The sequence below is a fragment of the Ovis canadensis genome, chromosome 6, assembly GCF_042477335.2.
Source record: "Ovis canadensis isolate MfBH-ARS-UI-01 breed Bighorn chromosome 6, ARS-UI_OviCan_v2, whole genome shotgun sequence".
Classification (NCBI taxonomy): domain Eukaryota; kingdom Metazoa; phylum Chordata; class Mammalia; order Artiodactyla; family Bovidae; genus Ovis; species Ovis canadensis.
In genome coordinates this window covers 58,505,999-58,533,434 of record NC_091250.1, presented here as the reverse complement: position 1 = coordinate 58,533,434, position 27,436 = coordinate 58,505,999, and the positions used below count along the sequence as shown (strand labels likewise).

The window sequence follows — 27,436 nt, the reverse complement described above, 5'->3', positions numbered from 1 at the left end:
TAAGCTCATGTTAATAAAACTTATGTAGCCCACCAAAACTGTATAGCAATTATGAACCTCTGTGCATCTAATATAGATTTTTTCTTAAATATACAAGAAAAAAATCTACTACAAATGCAAGGATATGCTGAAAACTTAATTAAGAGAGTGAGAAACTCCCTCAGAAATTGACAAAGCTAGAATTTGGTTAACATAGTTTATAAGCTTATTCTCTTATGGATAGAAGTCTATATATGACCTTACACTTATAGGCATATATTATATGTGTAAAGGAAGTAAGTAAAGTCACTCAGTCGTGTCCGACTCTTTGCGACCCCATAGACTATAGCCTACAGGGCTTCTCAGTCCATGCAATTTTCCAGGCAAGAGTACTGGAGTGGGTTGCCATTTCCTTCTCCAGGGGATCTTCCCAACCCAGGGATCAAACCCATGTCTCCCGCACTGCAGGCAGATGCTTTACCCCCTGAGCCACTGAGTTCTATTATTTGTGACTACTTCAAGGGTATTTCAAAGACTGATACTCAACAATAGAAAATATTTTCTTTTTTTTTTTCTCTGTTTCTATAGCTTTATATTTTTTTTTAATTTTAATATCTTTAATTCTTACATGCGTTCAAATACCCTTGAAGTACTCACAAATAACAGAACTCATGAAGGCTACATTCTCTGACAATTTAAAAAAAAAAAAGGAAAGGACGGAAGGGAGGGAGGGAGGGAAGGAGGGAGGAAGGAAGGGAGGAAAGTTTTTAACAACCAAAGAATAAGCCAATCTATCCACTTGGACTTTATTTAAAATTCTAACTAAATCTTGGAGTAAACAGAAACTAAAGCAGAATGATTTTTGAGGGAAAATGTGTTATTAAAATTATCTTAAGAAAAGGGAAAAACCTGAAAACAAACATCTTTAATGTAGCTAAGTGCTTTCAAACAGACTTTTCCTCAACAGATGGGAGCTGAGGCTGAATAGAGAAAGTGATGGGCTGGGGAGACAGTTTCACATGCATCTGGGGTGCTCAGACACTGCCTGGCATGGGGTCTCTGGAAGCCACAGACGCATCCATGAGAAAAAGACTCAGCTCTAAGTATCTGCTAAAATCAGATGTTGCGAAACCAACTTAAGAACTTTCCTTTTCATTGCCTTGCCTTCAACCAGGTCAACTGGGCTCAACCCGGTCAGCAGCTTTGGTAAACAATTGAAAATCAATTGTTTGATTGATTCAGAAGAGAAGCAGGCAAAAAAAGTAGATGACCACAACCTCTCTTCCAATAGAGCTAAGAGAGAGCCTTAACCTTAAATCCCATTTGGAGTTTTAACTATTTCATAGATTAATTATGCTAAATACCAAAATGAGACTATGTATTGCAAATGAAGTGGGCACAGGAATTAGCCAAGGTCCTAGCAAGAAACAGATGGCACTCAAACTGGGTGAAAGAGGAGAGTTTCCTACAACGGCTGTTTACTGTATGTGAGCAGTTTGGGGAAAGCGCCACGGAGGGAGCAGTGCCTCCAGGCTCCCTCCCTATTGTCAGTGCCCCGAAGGACCTGGGGGCAGAAGGGCCTCCAAAGCCCGAAGAGAGTAGTGATTTGCTGAGGGCCGCTGGCAAGAGAAGAGGCCTTTGGTAGAGCCAACTCAATGCAACCCAGCAGAGGGGGGAACAGGAAGAATAAATATTTTGCCTTCTCGCTCCTCCCATGCAGACTCTACCATCTCCTGCTAATGCTTCTTGTTGATCAAGTCCAAACTGAAGCCAAAGGACAGCACCTTACATATAGGTTGGTTCCCAGAGCCAAGAGCAGGGAAAGGTGAAGAGTAGATCTCAATGGACACCTAGAAAATGTCCAGTACGATAGATAAACAACAAGGGCCTACTGTAGAGCATAGGAAACTATATTCAATATCCTGTAATAAACGCTAATGGAAAAGAATATGAAAGGGAATGCCTGTATGCACATGTAGAACCAAATCAGTTTGCTGTGCACCAGAAACTAATACAACATTGTAAATTAACTATACTTCAATTTTTTAAAAAAGAAAATTTCTGCTACACAATAAGATTTAAAAGACTTCCCTGTTGGTCCAGTGCTTAAGACTCTATGCTTCCACTGCAGGGGAATCTCCTGGTCAGGGAGCTGAGACCCCCAAGTGTTGTGTGGCATGGTCAAAAGAAAAAAAACAAAAAACCTTAAGACCAACAGACAAACAGAGCCCACCTGTGCTTTCTTCTAAAGAGAAAGGAAGAACACCCCCACTATGCTAAGTGTAAAGGGACAGTGAGGGGAAAAAAGAAGTCACTTTTATGAGTGTGCCCTGAGAGATGTACTTTCAGGCTACACAAATATAATGTATAACAGAACATGATTATAAGTTAATTTCTGATTTAGTAATTCAGGAAAGTGATAAATTCTTCTAGGAAGAAAGAGTGAGAGGAAATTTAACCCTGGCTCTGGGACTCGACCTTCTGGGCTCCAACGCTGGGATTGTGTTGCTTATTTCCTGATGATCCCAATGTCTTCAGCTGCAAAGACTCCTGACACCCTCTGCATTCACTGTAGTCCTGTTTAACACATGTGCTTTTTGTCTTAACTGCCTTTGCCTCTGCTACTCTACCGCAATTACTCTTTTATCTTTCAATTAAGTCTCTTTGCATTCAGCCACTTATGCACAGAATTCTTCCATCCAGTGAAAGACACTTTTCTCAGTCTTTGAAAGAAAACCCCTCCCCTTCTTTTCATCCATCAGAGCCCTGCATTCATCTAGGCTGACTTCAGCTTCTGATTGTCACTATGCTAATCTGAGCCCCATTTGGGAGGACAGGAATGGTGTACTGGAGAAAGCATCATGATGATAATAATGGCTATCATGTATTAAGACCTCACAGGGGGTAGGCACTCTGCTAAGCACTTTACATGTGTAGGGAAGGAAAAAAATCTTCCTTGACCCTCTAAGGTTCCCTGGCTGGGCCTGAAAATTACACTGACAAAGACAGATTAATAGGAGAAAAGCATACGAATTTCTCTAAGTCTGACATGACATAGGAGCCACCATAAGGAAATGGAGACCAGATGAAATGGTTAAACCTGAGCATTTTTATGATGGATCAATGAAGAGTGGACAGTTGTGAAGGAACAAAATATGTCAATGGGTATGTGCTAAGTTGAGGGAAACTTAGCAAGGTCTGCTTACTCAGATTCTTCTCAGTGTCTCTCTGTCTTCTGAGATAAGGGTGCTCCTTTCCTCCACGTATGGGGAGAGCACCTCTCACGTGAAGCTTTTATGACCTGTCTCAGGGGCAGATGATCAGAGAGACCTTCTTATTTCTGCCAGTTTCTCAAACGGCTTCAGTTTCCAAGCTGCCATGTGTTGGGAGAGTGAGAACGTGTCCTGAGCCCCATCACATCCTCTCTACCTTCTGATTCTACCCCTTTTAAACATGAAGAATCTGAGGTTTCCTTGAGTTTAAGGATTTGAGACAATCAGAGATCTGGCACTGAGTGAAGCTAAAACTGTAGGCCAGCCGAAACTCATCCAAGACTGTGCTCCCACTACATTCAATGGCTCTTCAATTCATATTTTCTGTATACTAATTCATCTCTGCACCTCACCCCAACTGGCTCAGTGGTAAAGAATCTGCCTGCCAAGAAAGAGATTCGGGTTCGATCCCTAGATCGGGAAGGTGCCCTGGAGAAGGAAGTGGCAACCCACTCCAGTATTCTTGCCTGGAGAATCCCATGGACAGAGGAGCCTGGCAGGCTACAGTTCATAGGGCACACAGAGTTGAACATGACTGAAGTAATTAAATAACAACAACATCTTGCTATCTTTGTGACCTTAGAGAATTCATTCAACCTTTCTTTGCCTCTCTATGCCCAGTTTTTTAAATCAAAATAAGAATGATGATAACACCTGGGTCTTCCTATTTAACAACGCTGTTGAGAAAATTTCTTGGATGCATTATGGGAGTTGAGGCATTTAAACTTGTTAGGAGGCAGTGTTTCCTGTTGCTGTTGATAAACAGTATTTATACCTAAGACTCCAGGCTACACTCTCACCTAAGAAAAGATCTCAGAGTAACTAGTCCTTTTAGGAACCCACTTTGACTTCCTGCCCTCCTTGACAACTACAGAGCTGAACGGCTCTTGGACACAATGCACTATAAAAGCTGCTCCCCTAGAGGCAAGCATTTTTTTTTTTCCAGTGGCCCTTTTTCTGTTTCCCTTTAAAAGTAATAAAGTTCTCTTATTATATAACTATGGGACAAGGGATCAGACAGTGCTTAAAATGCAAAAAGTGCCCTACATTCAAACCACTGTTGCCCAGAAGAAACACCCTTTGCAAGACTTAAATAAACCCTTTAACTCTTACCTGCCTCTGATGCATGAAAATTACAAAAAGCACTGTGTCTTTATCTGTGGTTTCCTAGCGACATCAAGGGAGACATAAAATACCCCAAGAAGCCTCAGCTCCTGGGAATTCTGGCCAAATTCCAGAAGCAAATCAACCCAAGTATTGTAGAAACAGTCATTTGATTTTCATTATTTTCTTATCAACCATGAATTAAAGGGTTTCATTGTACAACATAACTAATCAAAATAATGGGCTCCTTAAATCTATTCCATAAATTGAGCCAAGTAAATCAATTCTCCTTGTCAGTTAAATTCAAAAATGTCTTATTTCAATGAATTCCGTTTTGATGTATGTTTTAAGAATACCTATATAAACCTGGCATTCATGAAAATGGGCTATAGGTATCCTTTTTTAACTAGTGAAAAAAAAGTCACAAGCTTCGGAGTCAGCTGCATCTTTTTTCACCATATTAACAAATATTTATGAATTGTACAATGCTGTAAATACTAAGACATGACTCTGGGGTTTCAATCCTAGTTCCCGTTTCCCAGGAGAAGAGAGAAGAGCTGGGGGTATGTAGACTTGGAGAGCTTAACCCAAAGAGAGGTAGATCATATCCAGATGCTGCTGCTGCTGCTAAGTCGCTTCAGTCGTGAATGACTCTGTGGGACCCCATAGACGGCAGCCCACCAGGCTCCCCTGTCCCTGGGATTCTCCAGGCAAGAACACTGGAGTGGGTTGCCATTTCCTTCTCCAGTGCATGAATGTGAAAAGTGAAAGTGATGTTGCTCAGTCCTGTCCGACTCTTAGCGACCCCATGGACTGCAGCCCCCCAGGCTCCTCCATCCATGGGATTTTCCAGGCAAGAGTACTGGAGTGGGGTGCCATTGCCTTCTCCGCATATCCAGATAGTACCACCTAAAGAATGCCAAGCCCACAAACAGATGAGGCAAGAATTCCTGACAACCTGTCTAAATAGGAATGTGGGTTTATTAGTTTTTGTCTACATTTTTTTAAAAAAATTATCAAATTCCCACATAATAATTTACCCTGGACAATTCAGTTTCTTTGAATCTGTGTCCTCATCTTTAAAAAGCTATTGATTATATAGGAAATGTACAAAATGTCTGGCATGGTGACAAATAACAGTTATTTTTAAAAGGCATTTATTATTATTATTATCATTCCCATCCTAGGAAGCTCTTTCTACAGGTGATTTTTATGTTTTCAAATATCTCATTAAACTTGCAAAGGTATATTTAGATCCATGCAATATATTCAGATGCATTTAATGACAGACTATGTCATAAGCTAACTCTGCTATGGTTTCTGTCTTTTAGAAAAATGCTGTTCAGAGTCAATGTATCATAGAAATTAAAAGCCCAGCTTGAGGTATGATTGAGTTATAGTCCATTGCCTGAGATGAGTAAAACCATTCATCCCCCACAGACAGGTCTATACTTGGTACTGGTGAGTGTTACTAAATCTTTATGTGATTTAAGTTTTGTTATACTTGAAATGGTTAATTAGGAAAGGTAGGGGAGTCTGAAATGTCACAGCAAGTTCCTTTTGGCCCACTGTCACGTTTCATGAATTCTTGTGCTGAACCCATTTGGATTAAGCAGTGACCCAATCCAAACAAATTGCTTCTGTGCCTCTTATCTCCTATTACCTATTTATGTCCCAATACATCTGCATTGCGTAGCTCAGTAAGATCCATTAAGTCCTTGGGCAGTGTTTACGGCTAATTTTTTTTTTTAATTTCTCCGAGGCTCAAATTTATCACAATAAAGTGATAGAAATCTACAGTGCAGTGAGTACAACACTTTTGAAAAGAAAGGAAAGAAAAGAAGTATAAGATATGCAATTTCAGTCTGGGAATCCTCAGAGCAACTCTGTGGGTGAGAGACAATCATTTCTTGTAGGTTTTAGGTAAAGATATAATTTACCTTTATTTGCAGACACAAAATTCTAAGAAAACATTACTTGCTGTCAATTCCTCTGGCTTTAAAAATATTTATGAGATTGAAATAGTTACCTGGAGACAGACATTTCATTTCAATGTCAAAGGTCAGGCACATTGGCTAACACCCCAGATAATATTGATGTACTTTCAAAATTTAAAATAATGTTTATACCATTTACTTATTCATTCATATATAGAGCACCCATCCTGAAGTATCTGGGACACTGAACAAGGTTTACATAAATCTGACTGTTTTTTCCTCTGGGCCATTTGGCTCAGTCTGGTAGAGCATAAATATTCAATAATACTTTACAATGACAAAGCATCTTTTATGCAAACATCTCTAAGCACATTATTCACCAATATTACAATCTCCTTTTTAACCTACTGGTAAAGTCACAGAAACTAACTGACTTTCTTCAAGGTCCCACCAGAAATTGTTTATTTTATAGAGTCCAGGTATCCTGTTCCTACCTATAACTAAAAGAAAATTAAAAAAACAAATAAACACATTTTTTAGATGCTTAAGCTGATGACCTACACTAAATATTTCTAAATTGAATCTATTAGGCAAAAACATCCTCCTTAAAGATGTTAAATGTTGTGATGCATCCAACTGAATTTTATAACTTTTCTTCCAATTTGCTCAAGGCCAGTTACCATTTTCAGAGCCCCAAGAATGACCTATTTTAATTGAATCCTGTTACAAACACTTAAACTTTAACTCTTTAATCAAATCAGTTTTCTAAACAGAAATTAAAGTTGGAGCACAAAAATAAAACTTTTCATGAAAAGATCCAGTTGAAGTAATAACATAACTGTACCAAAATAGTCAAGCAAAGTAAAAAGGTGGAAATTACTGTGAGATCTGGGCAAATCTCAGAGTTCAGGTTACCCAAGCAAAAGGAAATAATTTAATTTTTTTTTTTTTACTTCTTCTCCCAAATGTTAAGTAATGCATGCTAAATATTAAAAAATAAAATACCAAAAAAATGGGAATTTTTTTTAAATCAATCACCACTGTGACTGCCATAAGAACACATTTTACAAACCCCTAAATTCAGGGAGTATATGTGACTGAGGACTGAGCTCTGAAACCCATCATCTGTGCTGGAATTGGCACTGAGGCACTCTTCCCCAGGTTGGTCCCAGCCACTGATGAGCATGGAAAGGCTATTACGAAAATCCTGGACTTGGAAGATGTGCGAGGGCTTCCCCGGCTGCTCAGTGGTAAAGAATCCACCTGCAGTGCAGGAGACACAGTTCCATCCCTGGGTTAGGAAGATCGCCTGGAGGAGGGCATGGCAACCCACTCCAGTATTCTCACTGGAGAAACCCCATGGACAGAGGAGCCTGGCTGGCTACAGTCCAAAGGGTCGCAAAGAGTTGGACACAACTAAAGTGACTTAGCACATGTGCACAGAAGATGTGGGGATCTAGGACTTTGGATCTAGGACTCCCAAAGATCCTGGTGAACTTTCTTGGAACTGCACTTATGTTTAAGTGATTCACACAATCTTCCTTTCTTTCTTCCCTTACTCCTTCACTCCTGCATCCCAGACTCTCTGGGCTCCCACTCCAGTTTCTCTCATGGGCACTTCCCCTAATCAATTTCTTGCATGTTCAGTGCCATCCTGGCATCTGCTTCTTGGAGGACCCAGACCAATCCCATCATCTGATGGTGATGATGATGATGATGGTGATGATGGTGGTGGTAGTCACGATGGTAATGAAGATGATGACAATTATCAACATTTAGTGAGCCATTAAAAAAATATTAGGTCCTGTGCCCAAGAAGTTGCCTAAATTATTTCACATACTACTCCCAATAACCTCCAAAACATAGATATTACTCACCTGAGGGAAGTAAGTCTTAAAAAGGTTAAATAACAAAGACCACATTTCTTAAGAAAATTAAATTTGAACTCTTGTTTTTCCTAAGCTAGTGGAGTATAGAAGCGCTGTTGCCAGTAACTACTACATTATATTACTTCTCTGTATTAAAATTTTACAGTACAATCTTCTAGTCCTTCTTCTGGATAGTTATTACACAGTTATAATTATACTCAAAATAATAAATGTAAGAAGTTAAGTCTTTTTTATAAGAAATTGAATTTCCACTTGAACTTTCTGATTCGCCTAAAATTTTCACTGTTAATCTGTTTCACTGGGTTACATAGACCTGATCCAATTATTCAAATACTGTTAACATAGTCACATATTTTCCATATTTGCACCACATATATGTAGAACCACTGTATCAACTCTGTGTGATGGAGGAATTTTCCCCAAGTTATGAAAACAAAGCTCAAGCAAACAAGCCAAGGTCAAGTAACTCAGACAACCAAGATTGTTAGAACATCCAAAATAACAATACCCAGTCTCCAATTTTAGAATTTATTAACACTATTAAATAGACCACTTTAAATAACAAACCAATAGGATTTTTCTGAAGAAAACAATTGGTGCAATAAAATGTACTTAAGAGGATTTATATCCCATAAGTGTCTTACTAAGAAGAAAGACCAGCTTGGAACTTGTTGCAGGTTGCCAGTTCCAGAACAGAACTTTCCAATGGCTGTAGATGCCACCTATAATAACTTGAGGTTCCTTTGACTCATAAACTAATTGAATTTCCTCAAGGTCTCCTAGGAATCACTGGGTCAGTCTTCAGTCTTGGCAGATTTCCACTGATACCTCAAAATAACTCCCTTCAATACTGAGTATTCTGGAGTTTGCATGTTAAAGAATGATTGCAGTTGCTATAAATAGTTTCTACTGTATTCCAGTTGGCAGCATAATGTGGTATTTCATCAGTAACCTTCCAAAAGGGTCTTCTTAAATAACTATGCATTTTAATAAGGAAAGCACAGTTGTCTTGCAAATAGAATTTTAAGACAAGTCATCAAGATTTCACTCTGACAAATTTTCAAGAATTCACTGCCCAAATAGATCGTCTCTTCCAAAGACCCTCTTACATAAAGGAAAGCCACTGCTACCCTTCACTGACTCTCTAGTTCATCTTACCGTTAAGGTTCCACTTCTACCAGAATTTGGATGGAGTCTGGACTATAATTGCAATGCAGTGTCCATGACAACTGCCTCAATTTCGTAGAAACTGGAAAGACTCTCTTTGTTTCTCCAACCCAGCACAAACCTTTAGCTCTGACTCTTAAATGGGCAAGAAACTGAATCCCTGAACGTCTTCATGAACTCACAAATCTACACCTTTGCAACTCCTTCCCGGAATGTTGCAACTTAAAATGTTCACACACACACACACACACACACACACACACACACACACACACACCCCTCATCTGTTCCTTAAAACCCTGCATTCTCTTCACCATTGGGCAGGCTCCAAGTTCCATGCTGCCTTTTGTTGCTTTGTTTCTTGTGGGCTTTATCACATCATGTTGTCCCTCGGTCACAAATGAGTTTCATGACAATGATCATGTAATCCATCACCCAGCCTCTATAAAATAAGGAATGCACATTGATGTTTTAAAAGCCCTGTTCCCTGGAGAGGAGTCGGGAGTTGCCAAGTGGGAAAGAAGCAGTAAAGAAAGGAACATGGGTGGATAGGCACACATTTTCCCTGTCTTCCCTTCAACCAGAAATGCTCTATCTGGATCTGTTTTATTAAAGTTCTAAGTTAGATTTCCCTTGAAAACCGAGTTCTGCTGCATTAAAAACTGTTATAAAATCACTGGTCTAGACGATGCCTCAAGTTCTTTCTAATCATTCTCATCTTCTGGAAGAATGCCACATTCTTGTGGGCTCTTCTGAATCTTCTGAATTCTTTTACAGCACTTAATCCAGACTTTGCAACCTGCTCATTTTCTTTTTCCCTCTATAACCCTATCTCAAAGATTCTCTTCTTTTATGACTTGAACTATCAGCTACACACTGATAACTACCAGCAAATCCCATCCAAAATGGAGATATGAATTTTCAGTCACTTCCTAGGCATTTCCATTTAAACACCTTAAGGAAATTTCAACCCCAAACTGAATCTACCAAATTACATATCTACCAAGCAAATTCCAATCCCTCTCCTCCTCCAGTGTATTGTATTTCTATTCATAGAATCATCAGCCAGAAAGTTACCTAAACTGTTATCACAAGAGTCACCTTAGTCTTCCTTCTATTTCCTTCACACCATATGTTATATTCATGGGCTTCCCTGACAGCTCAGTTGGTGAAGAATCTGCCTACAATGCAAGAGATCTTGATTCAATTCCTGGGTCAGGAAGATCCGCTGGAGAAGGGATAGGCTACCCAGTCCAGTATTCTTGGGCTTCCCTTGTGGCTCAGTTCGTGAAGAATCACCTACAATGTGGGAGACCTGGATTCTATCCCTGGGTTGGGAAGATCCCCTGGAGAAGGGAAAGGCTACCCACTTCAGTATTCTGGCCTGGAGAATTCCATGGACTGTATAGCCCATGGGGTCACAAAGAGTCATACATGGCTGAGCGACTTTCACTACATTATGTTCACGGACATTTCCTTTTGGTTCTCTCTCAGTGACGCCTCTTTCTGTTTTTTTTCTCCATTTTGTCCCCTCTACCCAAATTCAGGCCTCTGTCACCATCTTCCTCATCTATTGCAAGAGCCGAATAACTGTTCCTTTGCTTCCATGTCTTCTTCCTTCAGTTCCTCCTCCACTCTGATGTCAAAACTCTTCTAGTACATGGACTTGACTGTAGCACTGCCTGTGCTTAATATTTTGTGGGTCCCAAGAGCCAGAGCACAAGATCCTGACACCAACTCCCTAGCTTGGCACCTTGTATACATCATGACAAGGCCCTACCTACCTCTCTGGCTTTGAAGGTGAAGGTGAAGGTGAAGTCACTCAGTCGTGTCTGACTCTTTGCGACCCCGTGGACTGTAGCCTACCAGGCTTCTCCATCCATGGGATTCTCCAGGCAAGAATACTGGAGTGGGTTACCATTTCCTTCTCCAGGGGATCTTCCCGACCCAGGGATTGAACCCAGGTCTTCCGTGTTGGAGGCAGACGCTTTAACCTCTGAGCCACCAGGGAAGCCCTCTCTGGCTTTAGGTCCTACCATTTACTCTGTCATCAGAAAACATAGCCTATGGCAGAATTTCTCGAATCATCAGCCATCTACAACACAACCACACAGAGCATTTATTTTTAAAAAATATAAATTCCTGGGCCCCATCTATAAATATCACTATTAACTAACCTGGTATAGGCCCCCAAATCTTGAAACAAGAACTTCAAGTGATGCTAGTACATTCTAAAGCATCAGCATTTTGTTTCTTCTGCTTTAGAGTTGTCACATGCTATCATAGTTACGTGTTTGCCTCTACCTCACTAGAATCTTGGATTCAAATGATCATTCTACTGAACTTTTAAACCTCCAGACTCTAGTACCCACAGTAAATAAATATCTAGGAAGAACTATGCAGTAGTAATTCAAGTAAATCTTCATTCAGTTTACTTTAATTACTAATTCATCCCCAGGAACCCTCCAAGTACAACCTGGAGACAGACTTCTTTGGAATCTTTGGAATCTTCTTGCCTAATTTCTCTACAACCAAGAGAAAAATCATCTTCTAAGTCAATCATATTGTAGGCTTAGGATAGTTGTAGCTGATCTTTCTTTGAGCCACACAGCATGTACTAGCATGGCCCTAGAGGATGTCTGGCCCAGCTGTATTGTTTCTATGCTGAGAACTCTTCTGTTTTCCCTTCATCTAATCAGTTGAGCCACAAGAGTATATTGTGTGCCTACATTTGACAGGCTCTTGCCACCACAAAGAATCAGAGGATGGGGGAGGGAGGGAGGGAGATCTATGTACTAGTCACAAATTTTCTATGCAGTAAACATGGTTTATATGTACACCGTAAATTTAGCCAACTAATTTGTTGAAATAATTCCAATGAATTGGAACTGCTAGGACTAAAAATATCCAAAATTTATAGTTTGGGTCCAAACCAAATTTTCCCCTATTACATAAATGGGACTTCATCAATCTTGTTCCCTAGTGTTTAAGTGGATATGTTTTCTAAAAGTGTACAAATGTTAGATTTTCAATCTTTGGTAATAAAATATTACAAAGAAATTGCTTTTCTTCTGTTGTTGTTCAGCTCAGTCATTTTTATACATGCTTAACCCTTATGAGTCACTTGTGTTATTTCATGTCTTCTGTTGTGTGTGTGTGTGTGTGTGTGTGTGTTGTGTGTTTTCTATTTCCCTTGTTATAGCAATGTCTTTGTTACTAGTTTCTAAGAATTCATTTATGGTTAAGGATGTTAAGTGTTTGTCATGCAATGCAAATGAAATACTGTATTTTATTGTCAGTAATTTACTATGGTGTTTTGTATTTTGCTTGTACATTTTTTTAATTTAAACTTATTTATTTTAATTGGAGGCTAATTACTTTACAATATTGTATTGGTTTTGCCATACATCAACATGAATCCACCACGGGTTGTACACGTGTTCCCCATCCTGAACCCTCCTCCCACCTCCCTCCCTGCTTGTATATTAAAATATAATCATGTTGCATTTTTTTTTAAATAACCAGAGGATACAGCACCTCCATCCCCATGTCTTGCTCTTCACATAAACACAATAGACAGTGACCAAAGGCCCTTTGTAATATTTCACTCTGTGAAAGAGCCTTAGTCTCTTATACTCTGGTGCAGAATGGCTGCCGTGCTTCCCTAACCAGAGCCTGCCACCCAAACCTGGATAATAATTTGCAAGATATATGAAGGAATGGACCATCAAGAGAAAATGCTGCTCTTTCAAAGATCCCCCAGTATGCATCTGTATGATGGACTACAATAACTCTGAAGGAAGATTATTGTCTTTAGAGTAAATAATGCACTTTTTCCCCCAAGTCTCAAAGCCTGCATTTAAATGATTATTCATGGGTGTTATGGGAGTCTTTAAGCCTTAGCTTGGCAATTCCCAACATAAAAATGGGTCATGTTTCAAAAACCATCTTTATGAGTCACCTGCCCAGAAACTCACCATTGCTTCTTACATTACATTCCAAATTCCCAGGTCAACCCCCAAAATCTATTATATCATTACACACCTGAAGGGCATTCAGTGACACCAATCCCTATTTACAACATCGTTCCTTTGCGAACATGTCCTCTAAATTCCCAGTCAAGTGACATGTAAATACACTTCTCTCTGCATGTAGACATGCATGGTGAAGGATGAAAGGATGAAACTGAGAAGCAAATGAGATCAGATATTTCCAGAAAACAGATCCTGTTAATCTTACACAAACATTCATGAAATGCCTTTCTCCACATGGTTACTGCTCATTAGAGACAAAGAATTATAGCTTCCATTTTCAAGAGAAAGCTTTTCAGACTCTGAAGTAACTCCCACCCACTCCTTGCTACGTTGAAACATAAACAGGGTTATAAGTGAATCTGACATTGAATATGAAACCATCCAAACTCTTGCCTATATTTTCAATTTTTCCCCTAACTCCATTAAGTACCTATTATGAATAGTATACATTTTAAATTGGTGCATCATAGGAAATAGTCTCCTATTTTGAATCAACTTAAAGCCAAATATATCAACAATTACTGTTTCAAAATATAAAATAGGCTCTTTTTGATTAAAAAAAGGAGAAGAAAATCTAGCTTGGTTTTTTTTCTATTATTAAAATGTAAAGGATTTTTAAAATCTCATTTATTTTGTCAATTGGTTCTGCTTAGAACTCTTCAGCCCAGTCCACTCTCAATTATCCATGCTAAGGAAGGAGGATCAGTGGCCTGGATAATCTAAAACAGCAGACAATTTTAAAAGCCCTTGCACTTGGCCTAGGCATACTTTACAATCAAACTCTGATTATCCACACTAATGAAAGGAAGAGCAGGCACCTTGAGAAAGATCCAAAGCCAATACAGATCTGCTCAGCTCAAGGCAGCACACCACACAGCACAGGAGAAGGAAAATAACAGGGCTGCAACTGCTCCCTTGCCATCTGAAATACCAGCACTCAGTGTAATAGCCATGTTAATATCATATCAATCCATATCAATACTTCTCATGATATTGCATGCATGCTAAGTTGCTTCAGTCATGTCTGACTTTTTGCAACCTTTTGGACTGTGGCCCACCAGGCTCCTCTGTCCATGGGATCCTCCAGGCAAGAATACTGAGGTGGGTTGCCATGTTCCCCTCCAGGGGATCTTCCGCACCCAGGGATGAAACCCGCATCTCCTGCAGCTTCTGCAATGCAGGCGGATTCTTTACCACTGAGCCACTGGAGAAGCCCCTCTCATGATATTAAAAATTCTTAAAAGCATGGAGTTATGTCCAAATGCTCTCAGGGAAAAAGACATATTATCCATGTCATTCCAAAGAGTTAATACAATAGATTGTTATAGGTACTAAAAACTTCTTTGGGAGGCTTCCTTTGCCATATGCCATTCCCAGCTCCTTACTATCTCTACCAAGCTCCCATAATATACTCAGATAAGTAGCATAAAGGATGAAGGCGAAAGAGGCAGTACGCTGCAGTAGGAAAGGAGACCCAGGCTGGAGGTTAAGAAGCTCGGATCTTTGTCCTCTGTTGGTCTCTGCACATGCCAGAAGTCAGGTATGCATTCAAGCAGAGGAAACAGTGCGTGCAACAGTACATGAAGGTCATGGCACATTTAAAGAATTACTTGTGCTTCATTTTGGTCAAAGAATAAGATACAAATGAAAAGGAAACAAGAGATGAAACTGGGGATGTAGTCAGAGGTAAAATTACAAACAGTTTTTTTTTTTAACGCCATGCACGGATTCAGAAATAGTTCTATAGAAGGCAAGAAGACAATTAAATAATTGTTAAATTTTATTGAACACATGCAGTTTGCCCAGTGCAAATCTAAACAGCTGATGTTCATAAACATATTTACAACAACCAAGACAGGTACCCCTACTATTCCCATTTTACACATGAGGAAATGAGGTACAAAGCTTAGTTGTCTCTGAAGGTCACACAACTGGTAACAGATGAAGTTAGAGTTCAAACTTGGTCTGTTTGATTTCAGAGCTCATGCTATCTCTCAAGAAATGGAGGGATTCCCCCGGAGGTCCAGTGGTTAAGACTCTATACTTCCAATGCAGGGGGCTCAGGTTTGATCCCTGGTTGGGGAACTAAGATCCTATACGCTGCACGGGGCAACCAAAAAGTAAAGACTAAAACTGAGGACCACTTAGCTTCTCTTACCAAAAAAAAGAAAATCATTAAATAAAAAAAAAAGAAATGGAATGAAGTGGTCAGAATTTTAAGGCCATGCTAGAAGCAGGGTGTTAGAGAGATTGGAGGAAAGTGGAGGGAGGCAAGAAGAATTTAAAACAAAAGAGTTTTGATGAGTTCTGGAACTAAAAGAAAGGAAGCAGTAATGGGGAAGATGGGTGTAATCAAGGGGTTTAAAAGAGATAGAACAAAAAAATAATTAATAAAGAAGGGCAAGAGGAACAGTCTAGCATGAGTCCCATATTTCTGTCTGGGACACTATGTGATGACCCAATAATTCTTGAAGAATCACTTAAGCTTTGCACCAGTGAACTTACCTGGAAAGCAACCCCTGCCAGATGGGCAGGCCCCAGAAAGAACAGTCTTTTTTTCAGTATGATGCTGGCACACATTCATCCAAATAAACAAATGTCCCAGCTTAACTGATGAATTTGGTGGTAACAAATTAATTTATGTACAGATATGTAGGACACGATATAGAACTCTACTCCAAACAGGAGATGTAGCAGATTTACTGAGATACAGCAAATTTTCTCTTAGTTTCAATGATGCATATTGATTCACATTTGTTTTGTTTTGTTTTTTTGCTTCTTTTTATTTTTAATTAGGGGATAATTACAATATTGTGATGGTTTCTGCAATACAAGCAGCTCGTGCAGTTCAACAGCAGAAAAACAAACAACCCAATCAAAAAGTGGGCAGAAGACCTAAACAGACATTTCTCCAAAGAAGACATACAGATGGCTAATAAACACATGAAAAGATGTTCAACATCACTCATTATTAGAGAAATGCACATCAGAACCACAATGAGGTATCATCTCACACCAGTCAGACTGGCCACCATCAAAAAGCACACAAACAGTAAACGCTGAAGGTGTGGAGAAAGAGAACCTTCTGGCACTGTTGGTGGGAGTGCAAATTGACATCGCCACTATGGAGAACAATAAGGAGATTCCTGAAAAAATCAGGACTAAAACTAGAATATGACCCAGCAAACCCACTGTTTGGTATATACCCTGAGGAAACCGTAATTGAAAGATAGACAGATCACATTTGCTGTCTATGCAACATCCATGTGTATAGAGAGAAGGGAGAAAAAGAGGCGAATGTGTTACAGTCTATCAGGATATTTTTAAGTATCTTACAGAAACCAAAACCATCTATAGAATGCTATTAGGGTGAACAAAATTAGATGAGTGTATGAAAATCTGTGAATGTATACAAAGAGACTGAAGTACGTACTCAAAATTGGAAGACACCTCTCTGGCTGATTTTTTGTTTGCTTGTTTGTATATTTTAAATACTCAACAATTATTTTGTAGTAATTCCATCATACAGATAAAAATGCTTTTTCCTAAACATATGTGATAAGCATTCATTCTGTATCAAGAACATCATTGATAGAAAAGAATACATAATTAGGCAGACTGTTATCAGCAAATACCCGACACGTACCAACAGCGATGGCAACGGACACCTTTCATCACTGCCCATGAAGCCAACTCGTTATCAGGAAACTTGGTACATGGGGAATCTGTGTCCAGAACAAAGGGATGTAAGGAAGGATGAAAAGTACAAGTGGCTAAGAGCAGCTGACCCCAGAGGCAGGCACTTTTCTTGGTCAAAGCACCTACGCTCCACTACGGCTTTCCTCACATTCCCTCAGTATTTCACTTCCTCTCATTGCCTGAAATGCCATCAATCCCATGTTATCTCATCCTCTTTCTAAAAAGCATAAGCCTAGAAAATTTCCAGAGCTTGCATGTGTTAGTGATAGAGAGGAGGAAGATAAAGGTAAAAAGAAGAGGGGGTATTTCATTTGCTAAACTTTGAATAATCCTGTATGGTTTATAAGACACTTTTGTTCTATAAAGGCATGTTAATAAGGACTTCCACTTCAAGATGGAGAGTGGAATGGACATATTTAATTCCTCTCCTCTCACAACCCCACCGAAATGACAGCCAATTAAAAAAAAAAAAATCCATGACATAACTGAAAACCAAAAAAGCCCCTAAAGAATGCCACATTGACTCAAGTATTTGTGGAAAACAGAAAGTAACTAGAATGGAATTGTCTGAGAAACTAAAGCAAAGGATTACAACACATAGAGACACACACACGCAGACACACACACGACGGCTGGTAAGGATTAAGAGGGGTTGCCCTAGAGAATCTATGGGTCAGCCACTGCAGAGAGCAGAACAGACTCAGAGCAATCATCAGAGTAATTAACTAAAGGATTATCTAACATGCTGCCGGCCTGACTGGTTCCTCTCCCACAGAGCAGTTTGGTTCCTTCAAACAGAGCAGTTGGTGCTGCCTTTACCCCACCTCGAAGTTACAAGATATGCTTAATAAAAGTGAGATATGTGACAGGAAAAGATTGCTATCAAGGGTACTGAGACAGTCCAGAAAGGCAGACTAAACTCTAGAACTAAATATGAACTTGAAGGGTAGTACAGATGGGAAACAAAAGTCAAAAGTGAACAATCAGACAGAGAAAGATGAACATGGCATGATCTCACAGTGGAATCTAAGGAAACAGAAAAAAACAAACTCATAGAGAAAAAATAATCAGATCTATATCCTCCAGAGATGGGGGGTGAGGGGAGGACAAATTGGATGAAAGTGGTCAGAAGGTACAAACTTTTGGTTATAAGATAAATTAGTACTGAGGAAGTAATGTACAACATGATGACTAGAGTAAACTTTGTTGTATGCCATATTTGAAAATTGCTAAGAGAATAGATCCTAGAAATTTGCATCAAAGCTTTTAAACTTTTTTTCTTATTGTGGTAATCAACTGATAATATATGTAAGTCAAGTCATTAAGCTGTACCCTTTAAACTTATACAGTGCTGTATGACGATTATACCTCAGTTAAACTGATGAAAAAAGAAAGACTTGATAAAAACACTTTTAAAAGGCAAACGAAAACATCCTTTTTTAAAGTCCTCATTATCTGGCCATTATCGAGGTCTAAACGTTGGCTTCCTTCCCTCACACACATAGTCCTTTATGAGTAGACTGACCATCAACGGGTCCCACTCACTCACACAGAACCCTGCTTCTTACAGGGTCAGGACTGTTTCAGCTGAACAAAACCACTTAACTTCAAAGGAAGCCTAACTCAGTTACTCATGTCAATGTATTCTTTCATTCAAAATCATAAATGGGTATTCCAGGATCACCAAACCACTTGACAAAGACAAATAGCATGAAAGATGAGGACCCAAATAAACAAATAACCCAAAGATTTCAAAGTGATACAAAAAAGGGAAAAAAAGACAATTTTTAAACTAGCATTCTTACAAAGATTTAAAGAATGACTACACCCAAAAAACAAAACATGACTTCCTGGAAATTAGACAATCAAAGAATAAGAATGTGTTCCTAAAACTTAAAAATATGATTGCCATAATTAAATACTTCATAGAGAGGTTGAAAGATAGAATGAACAAAGCTAATGCCCAAATCAGTAATCTGAAAGAAAAAACTGGGGAAATCAACCCAGATCCAGAGAAGCACACAATGTAAAAAAGAGCTCTCCAATACTCACCCAATGAAATTTAATTAAAAAAGAGAGAGAGCAATGAACATATGGGATTTTGCAGGTGAAAAATCTGAGGCTTGGAGAAATTAAGAGATTTAACTCTCCAGTAGTTCACAAATAGTCTGATATAGTCTTCATATGTCCCACTCATAAGCCTAAAGCTAAAAATCAATCAGTACATGAAATTGTGGCCTCAGTGGTTGATTACAGCTGGTACCCACTCTGATTAGTTAAGTGAGTGCCAGGCTAGTCAAGTCAGTTGTTGACAGCTGGCCTCTACTCTTAATGGTCAATGAAGATGCTGCCAGTAGTCTGTCCCATACCAGCAGCTGATGGTTGGAATTCCCTCCCATTAGTCAATGTAGGTGCGAGTCCAGTCTATGCCAGTTTTTTTTTTACAGTTAGCATCTGATTGGTCAGTGTATCAGCTGATGAATATCTGAATACCATCCTGGCCAAAGCCCATACTTGTTTGATGATGCCTACATAATTTCATGGTACAATCAAAAACGGGGGCAACTACTGAGTTTTTGTGGATCTCAAATTTGAAACTGGGGGAAAAAAATAACCGTGGTTTCTCTCACCTCAACTTCAAGGTATGAGAAATTTCATGGATAAATTCTCACCTCTCCTCCTCCTTTTTACAAATGTCCACGCTTTTAAGTCTGCTTCCACTCCTTTCTTAGATGGTTCATACAAAGGGCAGATCAGTTTGGTGAACACTGTACCAGAAGACTACCAAGGGTAGCCAGAAGATCAAATCCCCAGCTGAAATGTTTGCGCCAAGGAGTTTAGTAGAAATTAGGAAGCCAGATACACAGCCAAAACTGGTTGAGTGGAGGAAGCAAACAGGAAGTGGTCTAAAGAAATATGGGGCCTGTGCTGACATCCAAAGCAGGTAGATAAAATGGGCATCTAGCTCAGTTTGTATAGTTGAATTCAGTTTTTAAAAGGTACAGTGAAGAAACAGCCTGGATAGAATCACTACAGGCCCTCCCTGGTGGCCCAGTGTTTAAGAACTGCAGGAAACATGGGTTTGATTCCTGCACCGGGAAGATCCCACAGGCCTGGGAACAACTAAGCTGGGGCATCGAAACTACTGAGCCCCCACTCCAGAGCCTGAGAGCGGCAACTACTGAGTCCATATGCTGCAACTACGGAAGCCCCTGTACCACAGAGCCCAGGCTCTGCAACAGGAGAGGTCACATGGAAAGCCCATGCACTGCAAACTAGAGGGTAGCCCCCGCTCAGCTCACTGTAGCTAGAGAAAGCCTGCTCACAGCAACGAAGACCCAGAAGCAGCCAAACACTGATCAATCGAAAAAAAAAAAAAATCGAAACACTTAAAACTGGACCTAAAACCAAAGAATTCGTTCATTCTCCCACTTTTGTAAGCACAAAAGAACCCCAAGTTTCTCAACTACAGGAGTTCACCTTTGATACACCAAAGCAAACAGAAGGCCAAATGTTGAGGCCAGCCTCAATATCTGCCAACATAAAGTCAAAAGTCCAAGTTAAATCACAGTCTGAACATTACACTGATATCCAGTGCATCATGGAGGGTTGGTAATAGCATTCATAAAACTGAGGGCTTCACCTCCTTAAAAACCACAAACTTGGATTCCACCAGGAGGCCTTAGTGGAGTAGTTTAGATTTCACTTAGGACCCGTAGGATTGTTGCAGAGTACATTCACCCCTGTAGAGCCTTCCCTGAAATTACTGGGAGTTACAAGCTCATAAGAGCTGTAGAATCAGGTCCTAAAAGTTGTTTTCAAAGGCCCTCATGGCTTACCAACGAAGTAAACAGTGGCACTGAGCTATCTGCTGTTTTGTGCCTCATGTTCCCAAGCCAGAAACACAGGCAAAGAGTTTCATAAAGGGTTAAAAATCATGGGGATTTTTTCGCGCTTTAAAATATTGCATGAGATTCACTTCTGTACAAATGATGATCATCTTCATTTTCTTCCCTGCCTCTTTGTCTAACGAATACATTTTTACAGGTTTTACAGTGTTATTTACAACTCACCTAAAACACATAATTTTCCTCCTGCTTATATCACTTGTTTATTATTTATTTATTAGATTTATATGGTGCTTTCCTCCAAAAAGCTCTAGGCACCATGAAGCCAACTCTGGTATAACAAACATTAAACTCTTCTTAAAAACCATAGCCAAGGAAGTGGCCAACATGAAGGTGAAAGAGACGTGGACAAGGACAGACAGAAGGAAGAGCCACAGGTCTGGTGAAATATACAAGCAAGCAGTACCTTAGGAAGCCCAGTGACTGAAAGGCCTGTTTTGCCCTTTCTGGTTACTCTACTTGCAAAGACCCTGACAGTGACTTTCATTCCAAGTAACAGAGCCAAAATATCACTGTTTCTGTGTGGGGGTGGGCATGGATCTGTAGAGGATGGCGGGAGCCATGGAGTATGATGGCTGTCTCTCCAGACTCAGGAGAGGGTGTCTGAAAACAAAGATACCTACACAGACAATGTGTTTTGAAAATCAATATAAAAAGAAACATCATGATGTTTTAGAATAAATGACCAAGCTAGATTTTTTGTTTTTACAAATACAGTTGCTGCTCAGTCCTCAGTGACTTCCAAAGACTCTGTGAACTTTCAGAGGCCAGGGAAGCTCAAAAGTTCAAAGATTATCAAAATTAGAAAGTGATGAGGTGACTTCAGCTTTTAAATTCCAGGCCACATTGATCTGACAAAGCCACGTGTTGACATCCTGCACATGTGATCCCTACAACGGTGGAAGGGGGAGCTAAACAGTAACTCTCCCAGTAACTGCACAAGAACGAGCAAGAACAGAGTGTATTCTTATTTAGGGTCCAAAGAAGAAAGCACCATTCCCAGTAAATGGAGCAGATGACGTAGTGAGACAGAATCAAACCAGGAGAAAGAATAACATTCATCATCATTACCAGCAGTAGTAGTATAGTAGTGTTATTTTTATTTAGTGGATACTATGCACCAGGTAGTCTTGTGCTCCAATCATATATGCAGACCTCTTTAATTCTCAGAACAAAGCTACAGGGTGGGTATGACTATTTTCTTAATTTTATATATAAGGAACCTGAGACTTAAACAAGTTATTTGTCCAAAGTCACTCACCTAGTAAGTGCTCGAGCTAGGATTCAAACCCAGCATAAAAGGATAGGTAAGAAAAGAAAGTCAGTCAGTCAGTTCAGTCCCTCAATTGTGTCCAACTCTTTGTGACCCCATGAACCACAGCATGCCAGGCCTCCCTGTCCATCACCAACTCCTGGAGTCCACCCAAACTCATGTCCATTGAGTCAATGATGCCATCCAACCATCTCATCCACTGTTGTCCCCTTCTCCTCCCACCCTCAATCTTCCCCAGTATCAGGGTCTTTTCAAATGAGTCAGCCCTTCACATCAGGTGGCCAACGTATTGGAGTTTCAGCTTTAACATCAGCCCTTCCAATGAACAGCCAGGACTGATCTCCTTTAGAATAGACTAGTTGGACCTCCTTGCAGTCCAAGGGACTCTCAAGAAGAAGGGACTCTCCCTTCTCCAACACCACAGTCCAAAAGCATCAATTCTTTGGCACTCAGCTTTCTTTATAGTCCAACTTTCACATCCATACATGACTGCTGGAAAAAACCATAGCCTTGACTAGACAGACCTTTGTTGACAAAGTAATGTCTCTGCTTTTCAATATGCTATCTAGGTTGGTCATAACTTTCCTTCCAAGGAAAAAGTGTCTTTTAATTTCACGGCTGCAGTCACCATCTGTAGTGATTTTGGAGCCCAAAAAAATAAAGTCTGACACTGTTTCCACTGTTTCCCCATCTATTTGCCATGAAGTGATGGGTCCGGATGCCATGATCTTCGTTTTCTGAACGTTGAGCTTTAAGCCAACTTTTTTCACTCTCCTCTTTCACTTTCATCAAGAGGCTTTTTAGTCCTTCTTTGCTTTCTGCCATAAGGGTGGTGTCATCTGCATATCTGAGGTTATTGATATTTCTCCTGGCAATCTTGATTCCAGCTTGTGCTTCTTCTAGCCAAGCATTTCTCATGACGTACTCTGTATAAGTTAAATAAGCAGGGTGACAATATACAGCTTTGACGTACTCCTTTTCCTATTTGGAACCAGTCTGTTTTTCCATGTCCAGTTCTAACTGTTGCTTCCTGACCTGCATACAGGTTTCTCAAGAGGCAGGTCACCATGAACAGTATGAAAAAAAAAAAAAAAAACAGATATATAAAAGGCATCTGTGCCTTGACAGAAAGAGAAGGGAAGATCAATTTCCCTTCTGAAAGCTGTTATTAGACAGTGAACAGCACAATAGCGGGCTGCTGCTGCTGCTGCTGCTGCTGCGTCGCTTCAGTCGTGCCCGACTCTGTGGGATCCCATAGACGGCAGCCCACCAGGCTCCCCCGTCTCTGGGATTCTCTAGGCAAGAACACCGGAGTGGGTTGCCATTTCCTTCTCCAATAGCGGGCTAGGGATCACAAATAAAGAGCTTACAGTAAGGCAGCAGCAAGCCAGGTGTAGACAGAAGAGGTCTGGCCATGAGGAAGCCGTGTGAAGGGAGAAGCTCAGAAGGGAGCCGTATGCTCACCCCCGGCACCTGAGTGAGCAGGATCTGGAGCTGGGAACTGAAATCCCACTGTGCTGTCTTGGGTAACTGATTGCATGTTTCAGCCAAGTTTACTGTAAAGTTCTAAAGCAAGTCATTCTCAGTAATCCCTTTGTGACTGACCCCCATCTAAATATAAGTACCATTCAGGGATCACCTACTAATCATTCAGCATTTAACATACATCACCATATTTAAACCTCACAGCAACAATATAAGGTTGATAGTGCCATCATTATCCCCATTTACATGAGAAGGCACAGAGAAGTTGAGTAACTTGCCCAAAGTCACACAGAGTTAGGAAAAAGTAGAGATGGACCCCAGGTCCAGGGAGTCTGGCTCAACAGTCCTGATTTCCTAGTCTCCATGCTATGCTCCTTCTAGAACCTGATTCTGTTCACTCCATTCCAGCACTCTGCAACCCCCTCTCAGTTCTGTCTGACCTCTCTTCTGAGAAGGAAAGTAGCCAATGTGGTATTTCTCATTTTTACTCCGAGGGTCATCCCTGTCAAGTCACCCATGCTGACCAAGTGGAGATTTTCTGGGAAAATGTGAAGACAGTACTACAGAGAGAGAGAGAAAAGTGATGTGTGATCTTGCTGAACTGGACACTCCCAGACCTTTTGAGCATGCCTTGTATCAGAGGATGAAAGTATAAAAATATCGGTTGCTCAGCTGTGTCCGACTCTTTGCAACCCCATGCACTGCAGCCCTGCCAGGCTCCTCTGTCCATGGGATTCTCCAGGCAAGAATAATGGAGTCAGTTGCCATGCCCTCCTCCAGGGGATCTTCCCAACCCAGGGATCGAAGCTGGGTCTCCCACATTGCATGCTGACTCTTTACCATCTGAGCCAGCAGAGCATATGTGTGTCAAAACACAGAGGCCCCATGGAAGATGGCTTCTACCTGACAGTTCCATGGATGTGAATGGAGACCAACTTCATTCTGGATCTTCTTTGACCTCTCACAGTTGCTTCCCTTTACTTCTCAGCCACCCAGGAAATGGGGGAGGGGGGTGTGCTCAACAGAAATAGAACAGGGCACCTCTCCCAACTGAAGAACATCCCTTGAAATGTTCTTTGAAATTTCAACGTCTCTTGAAATCTTTGAAGGTACTTAGTCAATATTTTCCAACCAACAGGAACAACTGTTTTCATTTTTAGGGAGGTTATGGCCAATGTGTTCAAGAAACAAATGATGAAAGCAACTCATTCAATGTACACTGATGTCTCAGATAAGCTGAAACCGACCAAAAATACAGCTGTTGCTGGGTCTTCAGCCTGTCACCTCCACCACCCTTGTGCCTAAGGAAAGGAACATGGGAAGCGAGCCTCTTCAATGAGCAAAGGAGTAGTTTCATTTAAACAGTTAGGGCCTCTTCAGTGCTTTTCTGGGGCTTCCCAGGTGGCGCTAGTGGTAAGAACCCCCTTGCCCATGCAAAAGGCCTAAGAGATGCAGGTTCGATTCCTGAGTTGGGAAGATCCTCTGGAGGAGGGAATGGCAACCCACTCCAGTATTCTCGCCTGGAGAATTCCCACGGACAGAGGAGCCTGGCGGGCTATAGTCCATGGGGTCGCACAGAGTCGGACACAACTGCAGTGACTTAGCACGCAAGCACACTGCTTTCCCTTCTTCTCCTTCTTCTTCTTCTTTTTTTTTTTTTTGCCTCCTTATCCCCACCTTCTTCCGCAAACATACAGAATCTATGAGAAGGCATCCAGCCCAGCCCTAGAGAAGGGCAAGGAGTTTCTCCTACCTTCCACTTGATAAGCTGAGGTGGCTGCCCCCCATCCAAATCCTGCAGGGAAAGCCATGTGTTTCAGAGACAACCGGCCCGGACAACGGAGAGGCACCTTTCAGGCAGAGTCCCGCGGTTGCGCAAACAGTGAGTGAACTCTCATCCTGACTGAAATCTCGGATCGTGAGCGAATATGCAAACAAGAAAGGAGCCTGATTAAACGACTCTGCTTGAATGGCCACAGCCTTGATAGGAAGTCAAGTCACTGGGTTCAGGGGGAGTGTCTATAGTTTCTTCTGCAGACACTCCCTGATTCTTAACAGAGTTGGGCCAGCCTGGGCACAGGCCTAGTCCCTGCTTTGGCAGGGTACCCGTCCTTCTAATCTTTCCCCTTTTAATGAAATACATGGACATTGCTTTTTTTTTTTTTTTTGTAGATAATATTGAAGGTTTAATGATAACATAAGTAAACCACCTAACAGTGTCTGAACCACAGCAAGTCAAAATGAGTTATAACAAGAAATACAATGACAATTCAAACATTCCTAATTAAGTGGGAGCTCGGATCCCATTTTACAGATGGAAAACAGAGGTTATGTTAGGCTAAGTAATAGCTCAAGGTCACAAAGCCAGTAAGAGAAAATTCTAAGTGTGTCAGACTCCAGAATCTGAAATTCCATTACATGGCCACCCTTCTTGCCCAGGACTACCTTAGTCTTCATGGAAAAAACCAATACTTGAAAGAATCAGTGGAAATGCCCCTTTGACCAACATTTCTGTTCTGCAATAAACACTAATGATGAGACGTGATCTTGTAACCGAAAAGAAATCATGACCTTGCTCAGCCTTCTAGGGCCCTGTCTGGTCTCTCCAGCACCTCCCCCTCCCTGCCCCCAACTGCAGCTGTGCGCAGCCAGTAGACTGTTTTCCTTAAAGGCCTCCAGGGGTGCTCGTAGCTTCTTTAGACATTCAGCCAAAATTTTTAAGGAGTGCGGCTTGGCATTGCTTTTAAAAGTCACGTAAACCCTTGTGGCTCAGATGGTAAAGAATTCGCCTGCAATGCGAGAGACCAGGGTTTGATCCCTGGGTTGGGAAGATCCCCTGGAGAAGGGAAAGGCTACTTACCCCAGTATTCTGGCCTAGAGAATTCCATGGACTGTATAGTCCATGGGGTCACAAAGAGTCAGACACGACTGAGCGACTTTCACTTTCACTTTGGGCTTTCCTGGTGGCTTAGTCGATAAAGCGTCTGCCTGCAATGCGGGAGACCCAGCTTCGATCCCCGAGTCCAGAAGATCCCCTGGCGAAGGAAATGGCAACCCACTCCAGTACTCTTGCCTGGAAAATTCCATAGACGGAGGAGCCTAGTAGGCTACAGTCCTTAGGGTCACAAAGAGTCAGACACGACTGAGCGACTTCACTTTCTTTCTTTAATCCTCCTAGAACTTTCCCTTGACCATTTCCTCACAATTCCTTATCCCCATGCCCTAGAGGTAACTATTCTCAGCTGTTTCTGCTGGTTTTTATTTTCATGTGGCTTCCCAGGTGTCGCTAGTGGTAAAGAACCTGCCTGCCAATGCAAGAGGCATAAGGAAGGCGGTTCGATCCCTGGGTATGGATGATCCCCTGGAGGAAGCATGGCAACCCACTCCAGGATTCTTGCCTGGAGAATCCCATGGACAGAGGAGCCTGGGATTCAGGCTACACGACTGAAGCCTGCCCAGCATATATATATATATATATATATATATATATATATATATATATATATATATATATATATATATATATATATGTCTAAGCAATAGGCTGATGCTGGTGCTTCTTAATTTGTTTTTCACTTTTCCATAGTAACTATTGACTTCTGGATAGAAGGGTAGAAGATTCCAGCATGTGTGTGTTCTCTCTTTCTCTCCCCTTCCTCCATTCCCCTCAATGTGGTTAGATTACTATT

General features: G+C 40.8%; 1 protein-coding gene across 1 annotated transcript in view; it reads right to left on the bottom strand.

Annotated features, from left to right (window-relative positions):
• The window catches only part of LOC138442443 (cytosolic beta-glucosidase), a 125,258-nt gene extending 99,540 nt beyond the window's left edge, over positions 1–25,718 (bottom strand). Inside the window, exon 1 of the mRNA XM_069593785.1 lies at positions 25,501–25,718. Coding sequence (XP_069449886.1) covers positions 25,501–25,558 — 58 coding nt within the window. The 5' untranslated portion in view covers positions 25,559–25,718. The remainder of the gene's footprint in view (positions 1–25,500) is intronic.
• Positions 25,719–27,436: the final 1,718 nt, after the last annotated feature.